General features: G+C 37.6%; 1 protein-coding gene across 2 annotated transcripts in view; it reads left to right on the plus strand.

The window, feature by feature from the left end:
• Window positions 1-107: 107 nt before the first annotated feature.
• SPATA6 (spermatogenesis associated 6) overlaps window positions 108-21308 on the plus strand; it is a 148149-nt gene continuing 126948 nt past the window's right edge. The window contains exon 1 of one of the 2 annotated variants that reach the window (XM_004371765.2): window positions 108-317. In XM_004371765.2, coding sequence (XP_004371822.1) covers window positions 267-317 — 51 coding nt within the window. In that variant the 5' untranslated portion in view covers window positions 108-266. The remainder of the gene's footprint in view (window positions 318-21308) is intronic. The other variant, XM_023727098.1, reaches the window with a different exon arrangement.

The raw sequence follows: 21308 nt of genomic DNA on the forward strand, positions 1-21308 counted from the left end.
TCGCAGAGCCCCGCCCCCAGCCGCTTGCCCTCGCCCCGCCTCTCTTCCGGCCCCGCCCCACCTGGCTGCCATGACAACGAGTCCGCGCCTCGCGCACAGCTGCTTCTCCGGCGGGACCCAGGCTGGACCGCGGGCCCCGGCCTGGGGGCCACAGCTGCCACCGCCGCCGCCACCTCGTCTCCTCCCCGTCCCCGCCCTGTCCCGTGTCTCCCCGCCTCGCTCGGGCCCGCGGCCGGGGTCCCTCCCCGCCGCCCCATCCCGCCCGGATGCCGAAGGTGAAGGCGCTGCAATGCGCCCTGGCGCTGGAGATCCGCTCTGTGAGTACTGGCCGCGCCCCGCCACCCTCGCCGTCTGGGATTCCGTGAGCCCTCGGACCCCTCAGGGACCCTTCTCTCTGTTCACTTCCGAACACCCCAGATCACCTCCGAGTCATCCCTAGGGAGCCGTGTCCCGCATGTCACCTCGGTCTTCCCCCTCTCAGAATCATAAACGCCCTTGCGCACCAACCACACAGAGGTCTCACCCCTTACATCAGCTTTCATTGCTTTATCCTATCTTCTAGTTTTGGTTCATTGTAACCAAAGGAGTTCCTCTCCTTACCCAGCTTTCCAGTGAATGTGACTCAGAAGTCCTCTTCTCTGCCCCATTCTCCCAGTGAGAGAGTATTGTCTCCACCCTGCCCACCCCACCCCTAGTCTTCAGTCGGAGGACATCACCTCCTAAATGACGGCAGGGGGATACTTTCAGACGCATTTCCAAGTTTCTAATTAGTGAGGGGCCTTACTGTCAGTTTTGATGTAAAATCTCCACACCGCAACAACTGAAATGTGTTATTATTACATAAAGTACCTTACAGGACCTGCAGGCATTGAGCTACAAGCAGTTAGAACCAGGGTTCCTCATTCAGCCTCCTTCACCGTTTCCTCCTCCCTGAGTCCTCTTATCTCTCAACCCAGTTTCCTGGAGAGATGGGGCGAGGGTACTTAGACATACACCACTCTGCTGGGTACTGCACAAAGCAGCCCTCCCGGTTTCTTTCCCTCACACTCTGCCGGTAAGGTTTTCTCTCCAAATACCAACCCATGCTTGCAGCAGCCTCTCTTTTCCTGGCTTTCCTTCCTCACATTAGAATGAGACTGCTTTAGCACAGAACTTAATCCTCCAGGGAAGCCCCAAGACTGTTTTAGGTCTTTTGTTAGGTCTTAAAGGAGGGAAGACTGGGTGGGGTAGAGTGTGAGGTGAGTGGAAGAGAAAAAAGTTTCTGGGACCTTCGGTTTATCTGTAAGCCTGTAGAGATTTTACTTACTGCTGTGTCGGGAACTCTATAGCCCTAACTTTAAATGTTTTCGTCCCACAGCTGTCTCTTTGGCAACTTTTTATAAAGTAAGAATACTGTAGTTTAGCAAAAGAACAAAGACTTCATCTGCTTCCTATACCGCTTGGCCTGGACTGGCCTAGACTTTGTCATTGGCTTCTCCCTCCTCTGCTAACCAATGAGGTTTAGGAGCCTGCTGAGTGCAGCTGTCCTGAGAGGCTGCCTGCTGCATGCCTTCTGTTGCCAATACAAACCTAAGAGGAAGTACAGTACTTCGTTGTTTCACTACTTTCTCTTCAGTATTAGTTGTCCTGCAGAAAGTGAATGGTTGTTTAACTGAGCTTTGTTATTAACCAAAAGCTAAAGAAGACTGTGCAGGTAGAAACATTCCCACTTATTTATTTGCGACAAACATTTGGGTCATAGAATTTTATAGTTAAAAGAAATTTTAGAAATCATTGGATTTAATCCCTTCTTTTTACAGATGAGAAAATTGAGGTTTGGCATGGTTATTTGTCAAGGGTTGCACAACTATTTAGGGGCCTATCTGTGCTAAGAAGACCCCAAGTTTTCTCATCAGGAAAGGAAAGGCCTTTTCAATGCTTATGGTGCTCAGAGGAGTGAAAAAGAAAATTAACAATCATACAAGTTATGCAAACTTAGTTTGACTTTGATTGAATAAAAGGAATTATGTGACCTTAAGTATTTTTAACATTTTTTAAAAATTTTAGTTTCTTCTTTTCAATTTGACTTAATCTTTTTACACTTACATAGTACAAAACTTAAAACTATATAAATCGATACATTCAGGGAAGTCTTGTCTTCAGTCCTGTGTGCTCAACCCTTTTTCCCACCTGGATCCATCTGTTATGTTGTTGTTAGATGCTGTTGAGTTGATTCCGGTTCATAGCGACCCTACCTACAACAGAATGAAACACTGCTGGGTCCTGCTCCAGCCTCACAATCATTGCTATGTTTTAGCTCATGTTACAGCCATTGTGTCAGTCCATCTCATTGAGGGTCTTCCTCTCTTTCGATGACCCTCTACTTTACCGAGCATGATGTCCTTCTCCAGGGACTGGTCCCTCCTGATGACATGTCCAAAGTACGTGAGACAAAATCTTTCCATCCTCACTTCTGAGGAGCACTCTGGCTGTCCTTCTCCCAGCACAGACGTGTTCATTCTTCTGGCAGTCCATGGTATATTCAGTATTCTTCACCAACACCATGATTCATAGGCATCAGTTCTTACATCTGTTATAGCTATTCATTTTTATTGGTTTCTGATTTATTCTTCTGGTGTTTCTTTTTGTAATACAAGGAAATAGATAGATATACACACACAACACACACACACACACATATTCTTATTTCTCTTCCTTTCTTACACAATACGTAGCGTATTATATAAACTTGTTTTTATTATATGAATCTTGCTTTTTAGATTTTTAAAAATTTAATCCTGGAGGTCATTCTGTCATCTTTGTTCCCCCAACTTTTAATTATGAAAAATTTCAAACATATAGAATAGTTGGAAGAATAGTAGAATGAATAACTGTATCCCATGACCTAAATGCATTAATATGATTCATGTGTATATACGTTTAAGGAGCCCAGGTGATGCAGTGATTACAATGCTTAGCAGCTAACTGAAAGGTCCACGCTTCAACCCCACTAGCTGCTCTGCGGGAGAAAGATGGCAGTCTGCTTCTGTAAAGATTTACAGCCTTGCAAACCCTATGGGGCAGTTCTGCCCTTTCGTATAGGGTTGCTATGAGTTGGAATCGACTCAGAGGCGATGGGTTTGGTTTGGGTTTGGGTATATATGCATATGTGTATACATAAAAGATTTATTTTTGCTGAAAAACTGAAAGTAAATTGATAACATGATACTCTACCCCTAATTACTTCAGCATGCATCTTCTAAAAATAAGAACTAGTCCTATATAACTACAATACCACTATCACAACTAAAATAATTAACAATAATTTCCTAATATCTAGTCCATGTTCAAATTTTCCCAGTTGTCCCCAAAATGTCTTACTAATTTTTTGCAAACCAAAATCCTGTCACGATTTGCATATTGCATTTGGCTGTTCATTTTAATATAGAACAGTCATACTTTTTCATTCCCATGATGTCCCTCACGTTTTTTTCCCAGTGAATTTTGATAAATTCATGCTCTTGTGTAACCATTACCCAGATCAAGATATAAAAGATTTCCATCACTACAGTAAAGTCTCTTGTGCTCCTTTCAAGCCCCACCCAGAGGCAAGCACTATTCTGATTTCTATCACTATAGTTTTGTCAGTACTTGAACATCATATTAAACGGAGCCATATGATATGCAGTGTTTTGTGTCTGGCTTCTTTTGCTCAGCATAATGTTTCATCTCTGTTGTTGAGTGTATCAGTAGTTTTTCCTTTATATTGAGGAGTAGTATTCTTTCATATGTATGTACCACAACATGTTTATCTGTGTTTTTGTTTATGATTGTTTGGATTATTTCCAGGTTTTGGTTGTCATGAATAAAGCTACTAGAAACATTCATCCTTGTAAAAATCTTATTATGATATCACCTGTTGAAGAGATCAGGTTAAGATATAAAGCATCCCATGTTCTGGATTTTTAATTTTTTTCCCTTTTGTGGTGGCATTTAATTTGTCCCCAATTCCTATACAATGGAAATTAGAGGTTTTTTCTATAGTTGCCTGTTGAAAGTGTGGCACCCCGTTCTTCTCTCACCCCTCCCCTTGCATTTATTTTATTTTATTTTGTAGTGGTTGCAATCTCACATATTTAATACTGTGGTAACATGAGAGCAAAAAAAAAAAAAAGGTAAACATGAGAGGTTTTGCCCTATCACATAACATTTTCTATAGATGACTGTGTTGCCCAACAGAGCCATATGACTTGAGATTTTGTATTGCTGGGAGGAAAGTGTGATTTTTCTCAGTGAATCTTTGGAAAATGATATGATATGCCAAGCAACTAGTTTTTTTTTTTTTTGTGATTTTTTTTTTTTATTGTTTTTCAGATGAAGGCTTACAGAGCAAATAGTTTCTCATGAAACAGTAGTACACATATTGTTTTATGACATTGGTTAACAACCCCACAACATGTCAACCCTCTCCCTTCTCAACCTTTTTTTTTTTTGGTGAAAATATACATAGCCAAAGATACACCATTTCAAAAATTTCTACATGCACAGTTCAGTGACATTGACTACGCTCTTCCAATTGTGCTGCTATTCTCACTTTAGATGAAGGCTTACAGAACAAAATAGTTTCTCATTTAACAGTACACATGTTGCCCTATGACAATGGTTAACAACCTCAGAGCACATCAACACTATCCTTACTCAGCCTTGGGTTCCCTATCACCAGCTTCCTTGTCCCCTTCTGCCTGCTGGCCCTTGTCTCTGGACTACTATACCTCATTAGTCCCATTTGGTTTTATGGGGCTGTCCACTCCCCGGCTGAACGGTGAACCTTGGAGATGACTTCACCACTGAGCTGCAACTAGTTTTTAAACAGCTGCAAAATAATTATATTTCCCATCATTTACACTTTTAGTATCTGGAAAATTTTATCTGTGAAAATTTTATATATGAAAATGTATATCTGGTGCCTGTATTTTCCACCTTCTTTTTATTAGTCAGTATTTCAATTTGCATGAGATTGGTACGGAAATTGGAGATACTGAGAGTAAAGCTCAATGCCCGGGCAATGAAACTGGACAATTTGCTTTACCTGGTTAGCATCAGTTTTGGGTTAATTATGTGTAATTCCAAGTGTTTCTTCTCTGTCTTCACTTCACCTCATTAAAGCAGTCAAAATATTTGTAGCATTGGTGCAAACAGATCTGAGTCCTTTTTACTCATTACTCATCTGAATATTTGTTTATCTTTTTGATCCTTATCCAGGTTACTGTGGAGTAGTGACTCATACTACAGTGGGTGGTACATTTCCCTGGGATATAGACTTTATAAAACTTTAACTGTGAAATACTTCAAACTTATAGGAAAAAATATATATATACTAAACACTGTGACCTTCCACTCTGATGTAACAAACGCAAAATTTTACATATTGGCTGCAGATCTTTGTTTTTAAGAAGTAAAATGTAACACAGTGGAGGCCCCTGTATTTCTGGCCTCCCTTCTTATAGGTAACCAATATCCTGAAGTTGAAGTGTATTCTTTCCATTCAGGATTTTGTACTTTGCTACATATTCATGCATATATTTGTACTACCTGTACTATTTGTTTTAAAACTTTAGACAAATAGTATCACATGGTATGTACCCTTCTGCAACTGTTTTTTCAGCTTTACTGTTTTTGAGATTATCCATGTTGATTCTTACAGATCGAGTTTATTTCCTTAATATGCTTATAATTCTGTATGTTTATACGGCATAATATTTTTTTACTCCCCTATTGGACTTTTAGATACCAGTAGTTTCCACTTTTTCATTATTAGAAACAGTGTTGTAATGAATATATGTATCTCCTGGTGTCCTTGTATAAGAAGTTCTCTGAGTCACTTGTTCTCAAGGGTGGGTACTGTGCCCTAGGGAGCATTTTAGAAGTTTTTTGGGCTGTCTTTGTTTGTCTTGGAGTCCTGGTGGCGCAGTGGTTAAGAGCTCGGCTGTAACAGAAAGGTCGGCAGTTTGAATCCACCAGCTGCTCCTTGGAAACCCTACGGGGGCAGTTCTACTCTGTCCTATAGGATTGCCATGAGTTGAAATTGACTCAGCGGCAGCGGGTTTGGTTTTGGATTTTGTTTGTCCTAGTAATTGGGGTCCCTCTGGTGTTGTTTGGTATCCTGCATGACTTTTGAATTTCCCATTGAATATGTAAGTGAAAAACCTGTTTGAAATTATTAAGGATCTAGAACCTGTTTTATGTATAAACAGTCTTTTTTTTTTTTTTTGAAAAGTGTTATAAGACTGAATTTTTCAAGAATACAATTACTGTATAAATTGAGGGAAGAGAACTTTATTACGTTTGGAACTTTTCCAAGAATTATTTACTTTTTTTTGTAAAATCATGACTTCAGTGACAGTGCTGCTTGTGGTGTTTGAATTGCCAGCATATGATATTGTCTGTCTGCATTTGAAACTGTCCATTTCATGTAGATTCTGAGTATAGGTTCAAATTGTATATCTTATAGGATAGTCCTGCCTGAGGATTTACCTGTAGAAATATATACTTTATTATAACTTATTTCCTTGTTTTTAAAATTTTACTTAGGACATTGATTTATTTTTTAGTTGTGTATGTAGATAGGTTAAAATTTATGAATTTTGTTTTAGGGTAGTAAGTGGGATTGTAAAATATTTGTTATAAAAGGTTTTTTTTTTTTAATCTTATAGAACAGAGAGCCATTGCTGTAGGGAATGAATTTAGAAATAGAACTGCTGGGTCTCAGGGTATGCACATGTACAACTTTGCAAGATGTTGCCAAATTGCTCTAGCATAGTTGTATCAATTTATGTTCTTCCCATCATAAGAAATGAAATTTCTTATTTTTCCATATTTCCTCTATACTTGATATTTTCAGGCTTTAAATTTTTTTCAATATTATGAATATTATTTTAGTTTGGATTTCTCTAATTACTGAGTTTGAGAATCTTTATGAACTTATTTATCCTGTTGTTGTGGTTGTTGGGTGCTGTCGAGTCGATTCCAGCATCTGAGATACAATTCATATGTCATAAAACTCACCCCTTTAAAGTGTACAATTCAATGTGTTTTAGTATATCCACAAAGTTGTGCAACCATCACCACTAATTCCAGAACATATTATCACACCATAAAGAAATCCTGTACCTATTATCAGTCACTCCCCATTCACCCTCTACCCCCAGCTCTTGGCAGCCATTAATATACTTATGTCTCTGTGGATTTGCCTATTCTAGAAATTTCATATATATAGAATCATATAATATGTAGCCTTTTGTGTTAGTCATCTTTCATTTAGCTTAATGTTTTCAAGATTCATCCATGTTATAACATGTATCAATACTTCATTCCTTTTTATGGCCAAATAACATTCCATTGTCTGTCTATACCATATTATGTTTATTTCTTCCTTTTTTTTTTTAATTGTACTTTAGATGAAGGTTTACAGAGCATACTAGTTTCTCATTGAACAATTAATACACATATTGTTTTGTGACGTTGGTTGCCAACCCCATGACATGTCAACACTCTCCGTTCTCGACCTTAGGTTCTCCATTACCAGCTTTCCTGTCCCCTCCTGCCTTCTTGTCCTTGCTCCTGGGTTGGCGTGCCCATTTAGTCTCGTTTTGTTTTATGGGCCTGTCTAATCTTTGAACCTCAGGAGTGACTTCAGTACTAAGTTTAAAAGGTGTCCGGAGACCATTCTCTCGGGATTTCTCCAGTCTCTGTCAGACTATCTGTTCATATTTTGATTATAATTATTTCTGCTTTTGGCTATTGTGAATAATGCTGCTATAAACATTTGTGTCACGCTTTTGTGTGGACATATGTTTTCATTTCTTTTGGGTATATACCTAGGAATGAAATTGCTGGGTCATATGGTAACTATATTTAAATTTTGGGGGGCGGTATTGCCATGATTTTTTTTTCATTAAAAATAGAAGGTTTTATTATGAAATATTTCAAAGATACAGGAAAATAATATAATGAATACCCATGTACTTGTTACTCAGATTGAACTAATTTTAACATTTTTCTATATTTGGTTCAGATTTTTATGGGTTTTTTTATTGTTATTTTAATTTTTTGTTGTACTTCAGGTGAAGGTTTACAGAACAAACTAGTTTCTCATTAAACAATTAGTACACATATTGTTTTATGACATTAGTTAACAACCCCATGACATGTCAACACTTGCTGTTCTCAACCTTGGGTTCCCTATTACCAGCTTTCCTGTCCCCCCCTGCCTTCTAGTCCTTGTCCCTGGGCTGATGTGCCCTTTTAATCTGGTTTTGTTTTATGGGCCTAAAGGGTGAACCACAGGAGTGACTTGGCTAAAGGGTGAACCACAGGAGTGACTTCATTACTGAGCTAAAAGAGTGTGCAAGGCCCATACTCTCAGGGTTTCTCCAGTCTCTGTCAGGCCAATAAGTCTGGTCTTTTTCTGTGAGTTAGAATTTTGTTCTACATTTTACTCCAGCTCTAGTCCGGGACCCTCTGTTGTGATTACTGTCAGAGCAGTCAGTGGTGGTAACCGGGTATATTTAAATTTTTGAGGAACTGCCAAACTTTTCCAAAGCACCTGAACCATTTTACATTACCAATAGCTATGTATGATGGTTCTAATTTCTCCAACAGCCAAGAAATCAAATGATGCATGTCATTGGACAAATCTGCTGCAAAAGACCTCTTCAAAGTGTAAAAAACAAAGATGTCAGTTTAAGGACTAAGGTGTCCCTGACTCAAGCCATAGTGTTTTCAGTCACCTCATGTGCATGTAAAAGCTGGACAATGAATAAGGAAGACCGAAGAAGAAATGACGCCTTTGAGTTATGGTGTTGGCGAAGAATGTTAAATATACCATGGACTTCCAGAAGAATGAACAAATCTGTCTTGGAAGAAGTACAGCCAAAATGCTCATTAGAAGCGACAATGGTAAGACTTTGTCTCACATACTTTGGACATGTTATCAGGAGGGACCAGTCCCTGGAGAAGGACATCTTGCTCAGTAAAGTAGAGGGTCAGCGAAAAAGACGAAAACCCTCAATCAGATGGATTGACACAGTGGCTGCAACAATGGGCTCAACTGTAACAATGATCATGAGGATGGCGCAGGACCAGGCAGTGTTACATTCTGTTGTACATAGGGTCGCTATGAGTTGGAACCGACTTGGTAGCACCTAACAACAACTACAATTTCTCCAAATATTCATTTACAATTGTTATTATCGATCTTTTTTATTATAGCCATCCTAGTGTGTGTGTGAAGTGATATCTCCTTGTGGAGATATGATTTGATTTGCATTTCCCTAACCCACCAGCCGCTCCCTAGGAGAAAAGACCTGGCTATCTGCTCCCGAATAACGTTGAATATACCATGGACTGCCAAAAGAACTAGAAAATCTGTCTTGGAGGAAGTACTACCAGAACGCTTCTTAGAAGCAAGGATGGCGAGACTATGTTTCACATACTTTGGACAGGTTATCAGGAGGGATCAATCCCTGGAGAAGGATATCATGCTTGGTAAAGTAGAGGGTCAGTGAAAAAGAGAAGGACCCTGAACGAGATGGATTGAGACAGTGGCTGCAACAGTGGGCTTAAGCATAACAACAATTTTATGGGGATGGTGCAGGACCGAGCAGTGTTTCGTTCCGTTGTACATGGTGTCACTAGGAGTTGGAACCATCTTGACTGCGCCTAATGACAACAGTCTGCTCCTGTAAGGATTACAGTTTAGAAAAGCCTATGGGGCAGTTTTATTCTGTCATATAGGTTCGCTCGACGGCACACACATCAATGTAATGATATTGAACTTTTTTTCTTGTTCTTTTTGGCTATTTGGGGCCCTGGTGGTGTAATGGTTAAGTGCTTAGCTGGTAACCAAAAGGTCAGCAGTTCGAAGCCACCAGCTGCTCCTTGGAAATCCTATGGGGTAGTTCTACTCTGTCATTCAGGGTCGCTATGAGTCAGAATTGACTTAATGACAATGGGGTTTTTTTTTGTGTGTGTGTCCATTTGCATATCTTGGGAGAAATGTATATTCAAATCCTTTACTCATTTTTAAATTGGATTATGTTTATTACTGAGTGAACTAAAAGTGTTCTTTATATATTCTGGATATCATTTTCTTATTGGGTATATGATTTGAAAATATTTTATCCCACTCTGTGGGCAGCGTTTTCACTTTTTTTGATGGTTTTGTTTGCAGCGCAAAGGTTTTTAATTTTGATGAAGTCCAATTTACTTTTTTTTTTATTGTGTTGCTTATGCTTTTGGTATCATATCTAAGAAGCCAGTGTAATCCAAGGTCCTAAATATTTACACCTACATTTTCTTCTAAGAGTTTTATATTTATAGCTTTTACATTTAGATCTTTGGTCCATTTTCAGGTAGCTTTTGTCAATGGTGTAAGGTAGGGGGTCTAATCCATTCTTTGGCACATGGATATTGAGCTGTCCCAGCACCACTTGTTGAAAACACCGTTCCTTTCCAATTTAATAGTTTTGACACCCTTGCCAAACATGATTTGACCATAAATGTAAGGAATTATTTTGGGACTCTAAATTCTGTTCCGTTGATCTATGTATGTATCCTTATACCACTACCACAGTGTTTTGATTATCATAGCTTTGTAGTATTTTTGAAATTGGGAAGTATGAGTCCTCCAACTTCGTTCTCTTTCAAGATTGATTTGACTGTTCTGGGTCTTTTGCACTTCCATATGAACTTTAGGATTGGCTTGTCAATTTCTGCAAAAAAGATGGTGAAAATTTTGATAGAGATGGTGTTGAATCTCTAAATCACTCTGGGGATTATTGTCTCTTAAGAATATTACATCTTTCAATCCATGAAAATGGCATGCATTTCCATTTATTTAGGCCTTCTTTAATATGTTCAATGAAGTTTTGTAGTTTACAGTGTATAAGTCTTGTTTTTCATTTGTTTAATTATAATCCTAGGTATTTTATTATTTTGGATGCTATTGTGAATGGAATTGTTTTCTTCATTTAATTTTCAGGTTACTCACTGCTTTGTTGGTTATTAGTTGCCATTGAGTTGGCTCCGGCTCATGGTGACTGTGTATGTAACACAGTAAAAAGTTGTTCAGTTCTGCGCTATCTTCATGATCATTGGCATGTTTGAGTCCTTTGTTGTGGCCATTGTATAATGCCTTCCAACCTAGTTGACTCACTGTTAGTGTATAGAAAAACAACTGTATCCTGTAACCTTGCTGAATTTGTTTAATAGACTAATTTTTTTAGTGGATTCCTTAGGATTTTATATATACAAAATTATGCTGTTTGCAAATAGAGATAGTTTTACATCTTCCTCATTTTCTTTCCCAATCTGGTGCCTTTCATTTCAATCTCTTGCCAAATTCCCCTGATTAGAACCTCCAGTACAATGTTGAATAGAAGTGTACGTACTTATCTTGTTCCTGATCTTAGGGGGAAAACTTTCAGTCTGTCTTCATTAAGTATGATGTTAACTGTGGATTTTTTTGTAGATGCCCTTTATCAGGTTGAGGAACTTTTTATTCCTTAGTTTTAGTTTGTTGGCTATTTTCATCATGAAAGGGTGTTGGGTGTGTGTATATACATACATACATACATATATATATATATATATAAGTGTATTGAAATGTGCAGCTTTTGTCCTTTATTATGTAAGTGTGCTATATTACATTTATCGATTTGAGGGAACCTTGCACTCTTGGGATAATTCCTGCTTGGTCATGAAGTATAATTCATTTTATATGTATCTGGATTTGGTTTGCTAGTATTTGTTGAGGACTTTTACATCTATATTCATAAGGGATATTTCTTTTCTTATGATGTATTTATCTGATATTGGCATCAGATGAAGACTAACCTCATAGAATGAGTTGAAAAATGTTCCCTTCTCTTCTGCTTTATGGTGTAGTTCATGAAGAATTGATGTTAATTCTTTAAACGTTGGGTAGAATTTACCAGTGAAGCCATCCAGTTCTGGGCTTTTCCTTGTGGGAAGTTTTAAAATTACTAATTCAGTCTCTGCTTTTTATAGGTCTATTCTGATTTTCTATTTCTTCTTGATTTTGTTTTGGTGGTTTGTTTCTTTCTAGGAATTTTTCCATTTCATCTAGGTTATCTAATTTGTTGCAATGCAGTTCATCATTGTAATGTTATATATATGTATATATATACACACAGACACACATATGATATATGGTATATATCATATAATTATAATATCATTATATTATTCTCTTATAATTCTTTTTATGTCTGTAAGTTAGGTAGTTATGCCCCTGTTTTCATTACTGATTCTAGTAATTTGAGTCTTCTCTTTTTTTCTTGGTTAGTGTAACTAAAAGTTGGTCAGTTTTGTTGATCTTTTCAAAGAATCGCCTTTTGTTGTTACTTATTTTATCTCTTTTTTTTTTTCTCATTTTTCCCTGTAGAAAATGGAGTATTGAAGTCTTTACCTATTATTGTCGCATTGTCTATTCTTCCTTTAATTCTGTCAGTTTTGGCTTCATGCGTTTTGGGACTCTATTGGTAAGTGCACCAAGGAACCCTGGTAGTGTAGTGGCTAAGCACTTGGCAACTAACTGAAAGGTTGGCGATTCACACCCACCGGCCACTCTACAGAAGAAAAAACCTGGTGATCTGCTCCTGTTAAGATTTCAGTCTGGATAGCCTGTGGAGCAGTTCTGTTTGTCCTGTAGGGTTGATATGAGTTGAAATCAACTCAACAGCACACAACAACAACAGCATTGGCAAACACATTTTTTTTCTATCCTTAATTTCATTCGTTTCTGCTTTTATTATCTCTATCCTGCTACTAAGGAGTCCTGGTGGCACAATGGTTAAGTGCTCAGCTGCTAAATGAAAAGTTGGTGGTTTGAACCCACTAGCTGCTCTGTGGGAGAAAGATGTGGCAGTATGCTTCTGTAAAGATTACAGCCTTGGAAACCCTGTGGGGCAGTTCTACTCTGTCCTATAGGGTTGCTATGAGTTGGAATTGACTCAGTGGCAATGGGTTTGGTTTTTATCCTATTTTCTTTGAGTTCCGTTTACTCTTTTAAATTTCCAAATGTGGGAAGTTTGGTTGTTGATTTGACATCTTTTTCAGTGTAGACTTTTATAGCTATAAATACCTTCTCAGTGCTACTTTTGCTGCATTCCTTATGTTTTGGTATATTGTGTTTTCATTTTCATTCATCTCAAATTATTTTCTAGTTTTCCTTGTGATTTCATCTTTGATTCCTTGGTTATTTAGGAGTATGTTAAGTTTTACATATTTGGGAATTTTCCAAATTTCCTTCTGTTATTGATTTCTTATTTCATTCCATTGTGCTTGCAGGACACGCTGTATGATTTCAGTCCTTTTAAATTTATTGAGACTTGTTTTATGGCTTAACATATGGTTTATCTTGGAGAATGTTTCATGTACACTTGAGAAGCAAGTATTCTGCTGTTGTTGAGTGGAGTATTCTATAGATGTCTGTTAGTTCTAGTTGGTTTTTAGTGTTTTTCAAGTCTTCTATACCTACTCCTCACTTACCAACTGTCTCATTATCCAACATTTCACACTTATGATAATAAAAACATCTACTATCTGACTATTTTGCAAATTAACAAAATACATCTGGTAGTAATGAACACTGAGGTGTGAGGCGAGAGTAATGCTGGCTGTGATGGTTAAGGTTATGTGTCAACTTGGCTGGGCCATGATTCTCAGTTGTTTGGCCATTATGTAATGATGTAGTCATCCTCCATTTTGTGATCTTATGTGGTCATCCTCCATTTTTTCATGATGACAATTTTCACATAATGACCTGGCCTTTGGAACCTAACCCTGTTGATAAGTGAGGAGTGGGTGTATTACCTTTCTGAACTTCTTTCTAGTTATATCTGTTATTGAAAGTGGAGTATTGACATCTCCAACTATTCTTGTATCATTTATTTCTTCCTCCAAGTTTGTCAGTTTTTTGCTTTATATATTTTGGGGCTGTGTTGTTAGGTGTATATGTGTTTATGACTTATGTCTTCTTGATGGATTGACCCTTTTATCCTTAAACAATATCTTTCTTTGTTTCTAGTAACACTTTTTGTTTTAAACTTTATTTTGTCTGATATTAATATAGTTAGTCTAGCTCTCTTTTGATTACTGCTTACATAGTATATTTTATACCATCCTTTAACTATTAACCCACTTGTATCTTTGAATCTAAAGTGTATCTTTTGTAGACAACATATAGTTGTATCACAATTTTTAATCCATTCTGCCAACCTCTGCTTTTTTGTTGGCATGTCTTGTCCATTTTCCTTGAATGTAATTACTAAAAAGGTCGGATTTATGTCTGCCATTTTGCAGTTTGTTTTCTATACATTTTATGTCTTTTTTGTTTTTCTATCCATTACTGCTTCCTTTTGTGTTAAATAGATATTTCTAGTGCACGATTTTAATACCCTCGTCAGTTTTTTTTCTCACTTTTTGTTGTTATTTTCTTAGTGATTTCCCTGGTATTTATAATTAAAATCTTAATTTTTAACAATCTAGTTGGAGTTAACATGAACTTAAATTTAGTAATAGCTCAGTTACTTCCCTCTTCTTTTTGTTATTATTTTCATACAAATTTTATTCTTGTACATATAAGCCTGACAACACAGTTTTATAATTGTTGCTTTGTGCAATTGCTTTTTTTTTTTCAATCAGATAGGAGAAAAGAAGAGTTAGAAACAAATGAACAAATACATTTATAGTGTCTTTTATATTTACCTGTATAGTAATGCAGTGAACTACTAACTGAAAGTTTGGAAGTTCAAGCCCACCCACAGGTGCCTTGGAAGAAAGACTTGGCCTTTTTTTTTTTTTTTTAAACTTTAGAAAAATTAGCTATGGAGTAGCACAGCTCTACTCTGACACATGGGGTTGCTGTGAAGCAGAGTCAACTCGATGCAACTGATTATACAGTCATTTCTACTGGTGCTATTTGAATTTAAATTATTGTCTAGTGCCCTTTTATTTCAGCCTGAAGGACTCCCTTTACTATTTCTAGAAAAGCAGATCTGCTAGTTATGAATTCTTTAAGTTTTTGTTTATCTTGGATGTGTTAATTTTCCCTTTATTTCTGAAGGAAAGTTTTGATGGATGTAGAATTATTGGTTGAAAATCTGTTTCTTTTAGCGCTTTTAATATGCCATCTAACTGCCATTGGTTTCTGATAAGAACTCAGCTGTTCATCTTATTGAGGATTCTTGCATGTGATCTGTCATTTTTCTCTTGCTGGTTTCAAGATTCTCTCTTCTTTGGCTTTTGACAGTTTGATTATGCTGTGTCTAGGTGTGGACTCCTTGAGTTTATCCTACTTGGAGTTCTTGGATGTGTAAATTAGTGTTTTTCATCACATTTGGAAAGTTTATGTCTGTTATTTCTTCAAATACTCTTTCCGGCCTTTTCTTTTCCTCTCCTTCTGGAAATTCCATTACATGTGTATCGGTATCCTTTTAGTGTCTCAGTCTCTGTTAATTTTTCTTCATTATTTTCTTTCTGTTCCTCAGACTGGATGATCTCAGTTAACCAATTTTCAAGTTCATCTGTCTTCTGCCAGCACATATCTGCTCTTGATCTCCTTTAATGTGTGTTTTTTTTTTTAATTTCAGTTATTTACCCTTCCACACCAAAATTTCTATTTTTTAAAAAAATTTATCTCTTTATTCATATTCATTATTTGAGGAGACATCATTATCACATTTTCCTTTAGTTCTTTAAATAAGTTTTATTTTCATTCTTTGTACATGTTTATCATGGATGATTTAAAGTCTTTATCTACTTTCAATCACCTTCTGGGCTTCCTCAGGGACAGTTTCTATTGACTTTTTTTTCCTGTGTATGGACTACACTTTCCTGTTTTTTTTTTTTTTTTGCATATCTCATAATTTTTGTTAAGAAGTTGATATTTTATATAATACAATGTAGCGACCCTGGAAATTAGACTCCCTCCTTTCCAGGGTTTGTTGTTGTTGCTGTTTGTTTGCTTACTTTCCTGTACTAATTCTGTAAAATATGTGTTGTGTGTGACTATTGAAGTCTCTGCTAACTTTGTGCTCTGATAATGATTGTTGTTATATTTTATTAAGTGCCTTGAACCAACAAGTCTCCTAGCCTTTGTCAAGGATCTCTGTGTGCATTTTGAGGCATGTTTTTAATGATCTGGCAGGTAGTTTACAACTCTAGCTTATTCTTCACTTCCTGCTTTCCCACAGGCTTTAGGTCAACCAGAGGTGAAAGATTAGGGCCATCTCAGATCTTTCCTAGGCATGCATATGGCTCTGCACATGCACGCATGGCCTTTTAAATTCCCAGGAATGTGTCAGAACTTTTCAAAGCCCACTATAGACAAAATATTCCTCAATTTTGCCTTTGAAGTATTTTGGTCAGCTTATTATTTGCCCAAACTATTATCACTGCCTTAGGCAACTGTGATGTTATACTTTTGTTGATGATTGTTTTTGACAAATGCCGCAGGGTAAAAAGCTGTTTGTAGTAAGCTCTGATTGAAGTCAAATAAAGGGAAGCCTTGCAAGTGGGGATTTCCAGGGAACTGCCATATAGGCCAAAAAATGACAATTCCTTGTAATGGGATCATTTGGGTAGCCCCATACCTGTTCTCCTCCAGTAGCTGCTGGGCTGCTGGTTTTCTTGACTATCATGATTTCAAGACTTCTGGTTTTCAAGGCTACCACAGAGCTGGGTAGAGGGGAATGGGAATAGGTGTGTTAAAACGCCACAAAACTCGCTATTCTTTACTGAGATTTGGCTGTTTCTTAAATAAATACTTTCCAGATTGTTGCAAACCTCTGATTAATTTGCAGAATTCAGAAAAAGTTGATTTTCACAATTTTTGTCAGTGTTCTCATTGCTTTTATGGAAGAGCTAGTTTTTTGAGATCCTGATTTCACCATTCTGGGGACGTGCTCTTTCAATCAAGATAAAGGTTTTTTTTTTTTTTGTAGACAGCATATTGTATATCTTGCTTTTTTTTTTTTTTAAATCTTATCTGACAATTTCTGTCTTTTAATTGGAAGGATAAGAACATTTATGTTTATGTAATTATACATATGGTTGGTTTATATCAACCATCTTGCTATTTGTTTTCTTTTTGTCCCATCTGATTTCCTTTACCCCTCCTTTTCTGAGTTCTTTTTGGAAAGCTACTGGGTGTTCCTTTAAAGGATGGCAGGATTTATAAAATTGTGAATGAGAAAAAAAAGCCATGCCTTCATGCATATGTTAACAATTGGAAAGAGACTCTGCAGTTTCCAGTGAGGACAATTAGAACAGCCTTGTCCAATAGAAGTATAATGTAAGTCACAAATGTGAGCCAAGGATGTAATTTTACATTTTCTAGTAGCTACATTAAAAAAGTTAAAAGAAATAGATGAAATTAATTTTAATAAAATATTTTATTATTAATGAGATAGTTTACATTTTTTTGTTACCAAGTTTTCATAATCCAGTGTGTATTTTGCACTTAGAGCATGTCTCAGTTCAGGCTAGCCACATCTCTAAGTGTCTAGCAGCTACCATATTGAACAGCACAGATTTAGAAGAACTCTAAGACAGGTCTGACTTTAATGAGGCCGAGCAGGAAGTGAAGCTGATGGACAGAGTGAGGATCTTGAGTTTAATGACCAATAGGGAATATGCTAGGGTAAAAGTGGAAAATACAATAGTTATGTACAAAGGAACATGAAATCTTTGCCACTTATTCTGTGCAATAATTTGCACTAAAATGACAGATGATGTGGTTTTCAATCAAACAATAGCAATAGCTAGTATAGATTGAAGGAGCCTTGGTAGTGCAGTGGTGAAAACGCTTGACTGCTAACTGAAAGGTCAGTGGTTCAAAATCACCAGCGGCTCCGTGGGAAAAAGATATGGCAGTCTGCTTCTATGAAAACTTACAGCCTTGAAAACCCTATGGGGTCGCTATGAGTCAGAATTGACTTGACAGCAATGGGTTTTTTGGTTGGTGTAGATTGACTGCTCTATCAAGCACTGCTCTAAGCACTTTGACTGTATTAACTCATTGAATATTATGACTGATTTACTGTGTGACCTTAGGTGAGTAAACCACTTAAACTTTCTTGGAGCTCTGTTGTTTTCATATATAAAAAACAGAACAAAACTGGACTAGATAATCTCTAAGCTGCTTTTTGACCCTGAAAGACTTTGTGCTTAGATATAATGATGAGGAAAATGAAACTTCTTTTTTCAGGGAATTTATAATCAAATGTACCCACTTAATTGAAATGCATATAGATAATAATTAGGACCTTAGGAGAACTACAAAATGGCTGTGAGAATTTAGAACATATTTACTTGCATATGGTAAGTTCATACTAAATGTTTGCATTAGATTGAGTTGAATAGTGCTAGCTGGTGAATCATGAGAGGTTTTGTGTAGGAGATGTAGGCCCTGGCAGGTGGTAGGGGAAGGTAAATGATAAGGAGATGGAGTGGAGTAGGATTCCAGGTAATGGAAACTATGAGGCAAGAAAGTAATATGCATGTTCAGAGAACAATAAAACATACTCTTTGGCTGTATCGTTAGGAGGTGTTGAGTGATATTACTGTGTGGGTATATTGGTCCTAAATCTTATTGTTGTTGTTGTTAGGTGCCGTCGAGTCGATTCCAACTCATAGTGACCCCATGTACCACAGAACGAAACACCGCCCGGTCCTGCGCCATCCTCACAGTCGTCGTTATGCTTAAGCCCATTGTTGCAGCCACTGTATCAGTCCATCTCATTGAGGATCTTCCTCTTTTTCACTGACCTGTCACTCTACCAAGCATAATGTCCCTCTCTAGGTATCGATCCCTCCTAACAACATGTCCAAAGTACGTGAGACGCAGTCTCGCCATCCTTGCTTCCAAAGAGCATTCTGATCACACTTCTTCTGAGACAGATTTGTTCATTCGTTTGACAGTCCATGGTATATGTAATATTTTCGCCAGCACCACAATTCAAAGACATTAATTCTTCTTTGGTCTTCCTTATTCACCATCCAGCTTTCACAAGCATATGAGGTGATTGAAAACACCATGGCTTGGGTCAGGCGCACCTTAGTCTTCAAGGTGACATCTTTGCTTTTCAACATTTTAAAGAGGTCTTTTGCAGCAGATTTGCCCAGTGCCTTGCGTCTTTTGATTTCCTGACTGCTGCTTCTATGAGTGTTGATTGTGGATCTGAGTAAAATGAAATCCTTGAAAACTTCAGTCTTTTCTCTGTTTATCATGATGTTGTTTATTGGTCTAGTTGTGAGGATTTTTGTTTTTCTTTATGTTGAGGTGCAATCCATACTAAGCTTGTGGTCTTTGATCTTCGTCAGTAAGTGCTTCAAGTCCTCTTCACTTTCAGCAAGCAAGGTTGTGTCATCTGCATAACGCAGGTTGTTAATGAGTTTTCCTCCAATCTTGATGCCCCTTTCTTCTTCATATAGTCCAGCTTCTCGGATTATTTGCTCAGCATACAGGTTGAATAGATATGGTGAAAGGCTACAACCCTGACCCACACCTTTCTTGACTTTAAACCACACAGTATCTCCTTGTTCTGTTCGAACGACTGCCTCTTGGTACGTGCACAGGTTCTTCAAGAGCACAGTTAAGTGTTCTGGAGTTCCCGTTCTTTGCAGTGTTATCCATAATTTGCCATAATCCACACAGTTGAATGCCTTGGCATAGTCAGTAAAACATAGGTAAACATCTTTCTGGTATTCTCTGCATTCAGCCAGGATCCATCTGACTTCAGCAATGATATCCCTCATTCCATGCCCTCTTCTGAACCCAGCCTGAATTTCTGACAGTACCCTGTTGATGTACTGCTGCAGCTGCTTTTGAATGATCTTCAGCAAAACTTTACTTGCCTGTGATATCAATGATATTGTTTGATAATTTTCACTTTCGGTTGGATCACCTTTCTTGGGAATAGGCATGAATATGAATCTCTTCCAGCTGGTTGGCCGGGTGGCTGTCTCCCAAATTTCTTAGCATAGACGAGTGAGCACTTCTAGTGCTGCATGTATTTGTTGAAACATCTCAGTTTGTATTCTGTCAATTCCTGGAGCCTTGTTTTTCATCTATGCCTTCACTGCAGCTTGAACTTCTTCCTTAAGTACCATCTGTTCCTGATCGTATGCTACTTCTTGAAATGGTTGAATGTTGACCAATTCTTTTTGGTATAGTGACTCTGTGTATTCCTTCCATCTTCTTTTGATGCTTCCTGCGTCGTTTAATGTTTTCCCCATAGAATCCTTCAATATTGCAACTCAAGGCTTGAATTTTTTTTTTCAGTTCTTTCAGCTTGAGAAATGCTGAGCGTATTCTTCCCTTTTGATTTTCTATCTCCAGGTCTTTGCACATGTCATTGTAATACTTTACTTTGTTTTCTCAAGCCACCCTTTGAAATCTTCTTTTCAGTTCTTTTACTTCATCGTTTCTTCTTTTTGCTTTAGCTACTCGACGTTCAAGAGCAAGTTTCAGAGTCTCTTCTGACATCCATTTTGCTCTTTACTTTCTTTCCTGTCTTTTTAATGACTTCTTGTTTTCTTCATGTATGATGTCCTTGATGTCATTCCACAGCTCCTCTGGTCTTTGGTCATTAGTGTTCAGTGCATCAAATCTATTCTTGAGATGGTCTCTAAATTCAGGTGGGATATATTCAAGGTCATACTTTGGCTCTCTTGGACTTGTTCTAATTTTTTTCAGTTTCAGCTTGATCTTGCATAGAGCAGTTGATGGTCTGTTCCGCAGTCGGCCCCTGGCCTTGTTCTGACTGATGATATTGAACTTTTTCATCATTTCTTTCCACAGATGTAGTCAGTTTGATTCCTGTGTATTCCATCTGGCGAGGTCCATGTGTATAGTCAATGTTTATGTTGGTGAAAAAAGGTATTTGCCATGAAGAAGTCGTTTGTCTTGCAAAATGCTGTCATGCAGTCTCTGACATTTCTATCATCAAGGCCATATTTTCCAACTACTGATCCTTCTTCTTTGTTTCAACTTTCGCATTCCAATCACCAGTAATTATCAATGCATCCGGATTGCATGTTTGATCAATTTCAGACGGCAGAAGTTGGTAAAAATCTTCAATTTCTTCATCTTTGGCCTTAGTAGTTGGTGCATAAATTTGAATAATAGGCGTATTAACTGGTTTTTCTTGTAGGAGAATGCATATTATCCTATCACTGACAGCATTGTACTTCAGCATAGATCTCGAAATGTTCTTTTTGACGATGAATGCAACGCCATTCCT

Source organism: Trichechus manatus, unplaced genomic scaffold (assembly GCF_000243295.1).
Source record: "Trichechus manatus latirostris isolate Lorelei unplaced genomic scaffold, TriManLat1.0 scaffold00015, whole genome shotgun sequence".
In the NCBI taxonomy this organism is placed as follows: Eukaryota; Metazoa; Chordata; class Mammalia; order Sirenia; family Trichechidae; genus Trichechus; species Trichechus manatus.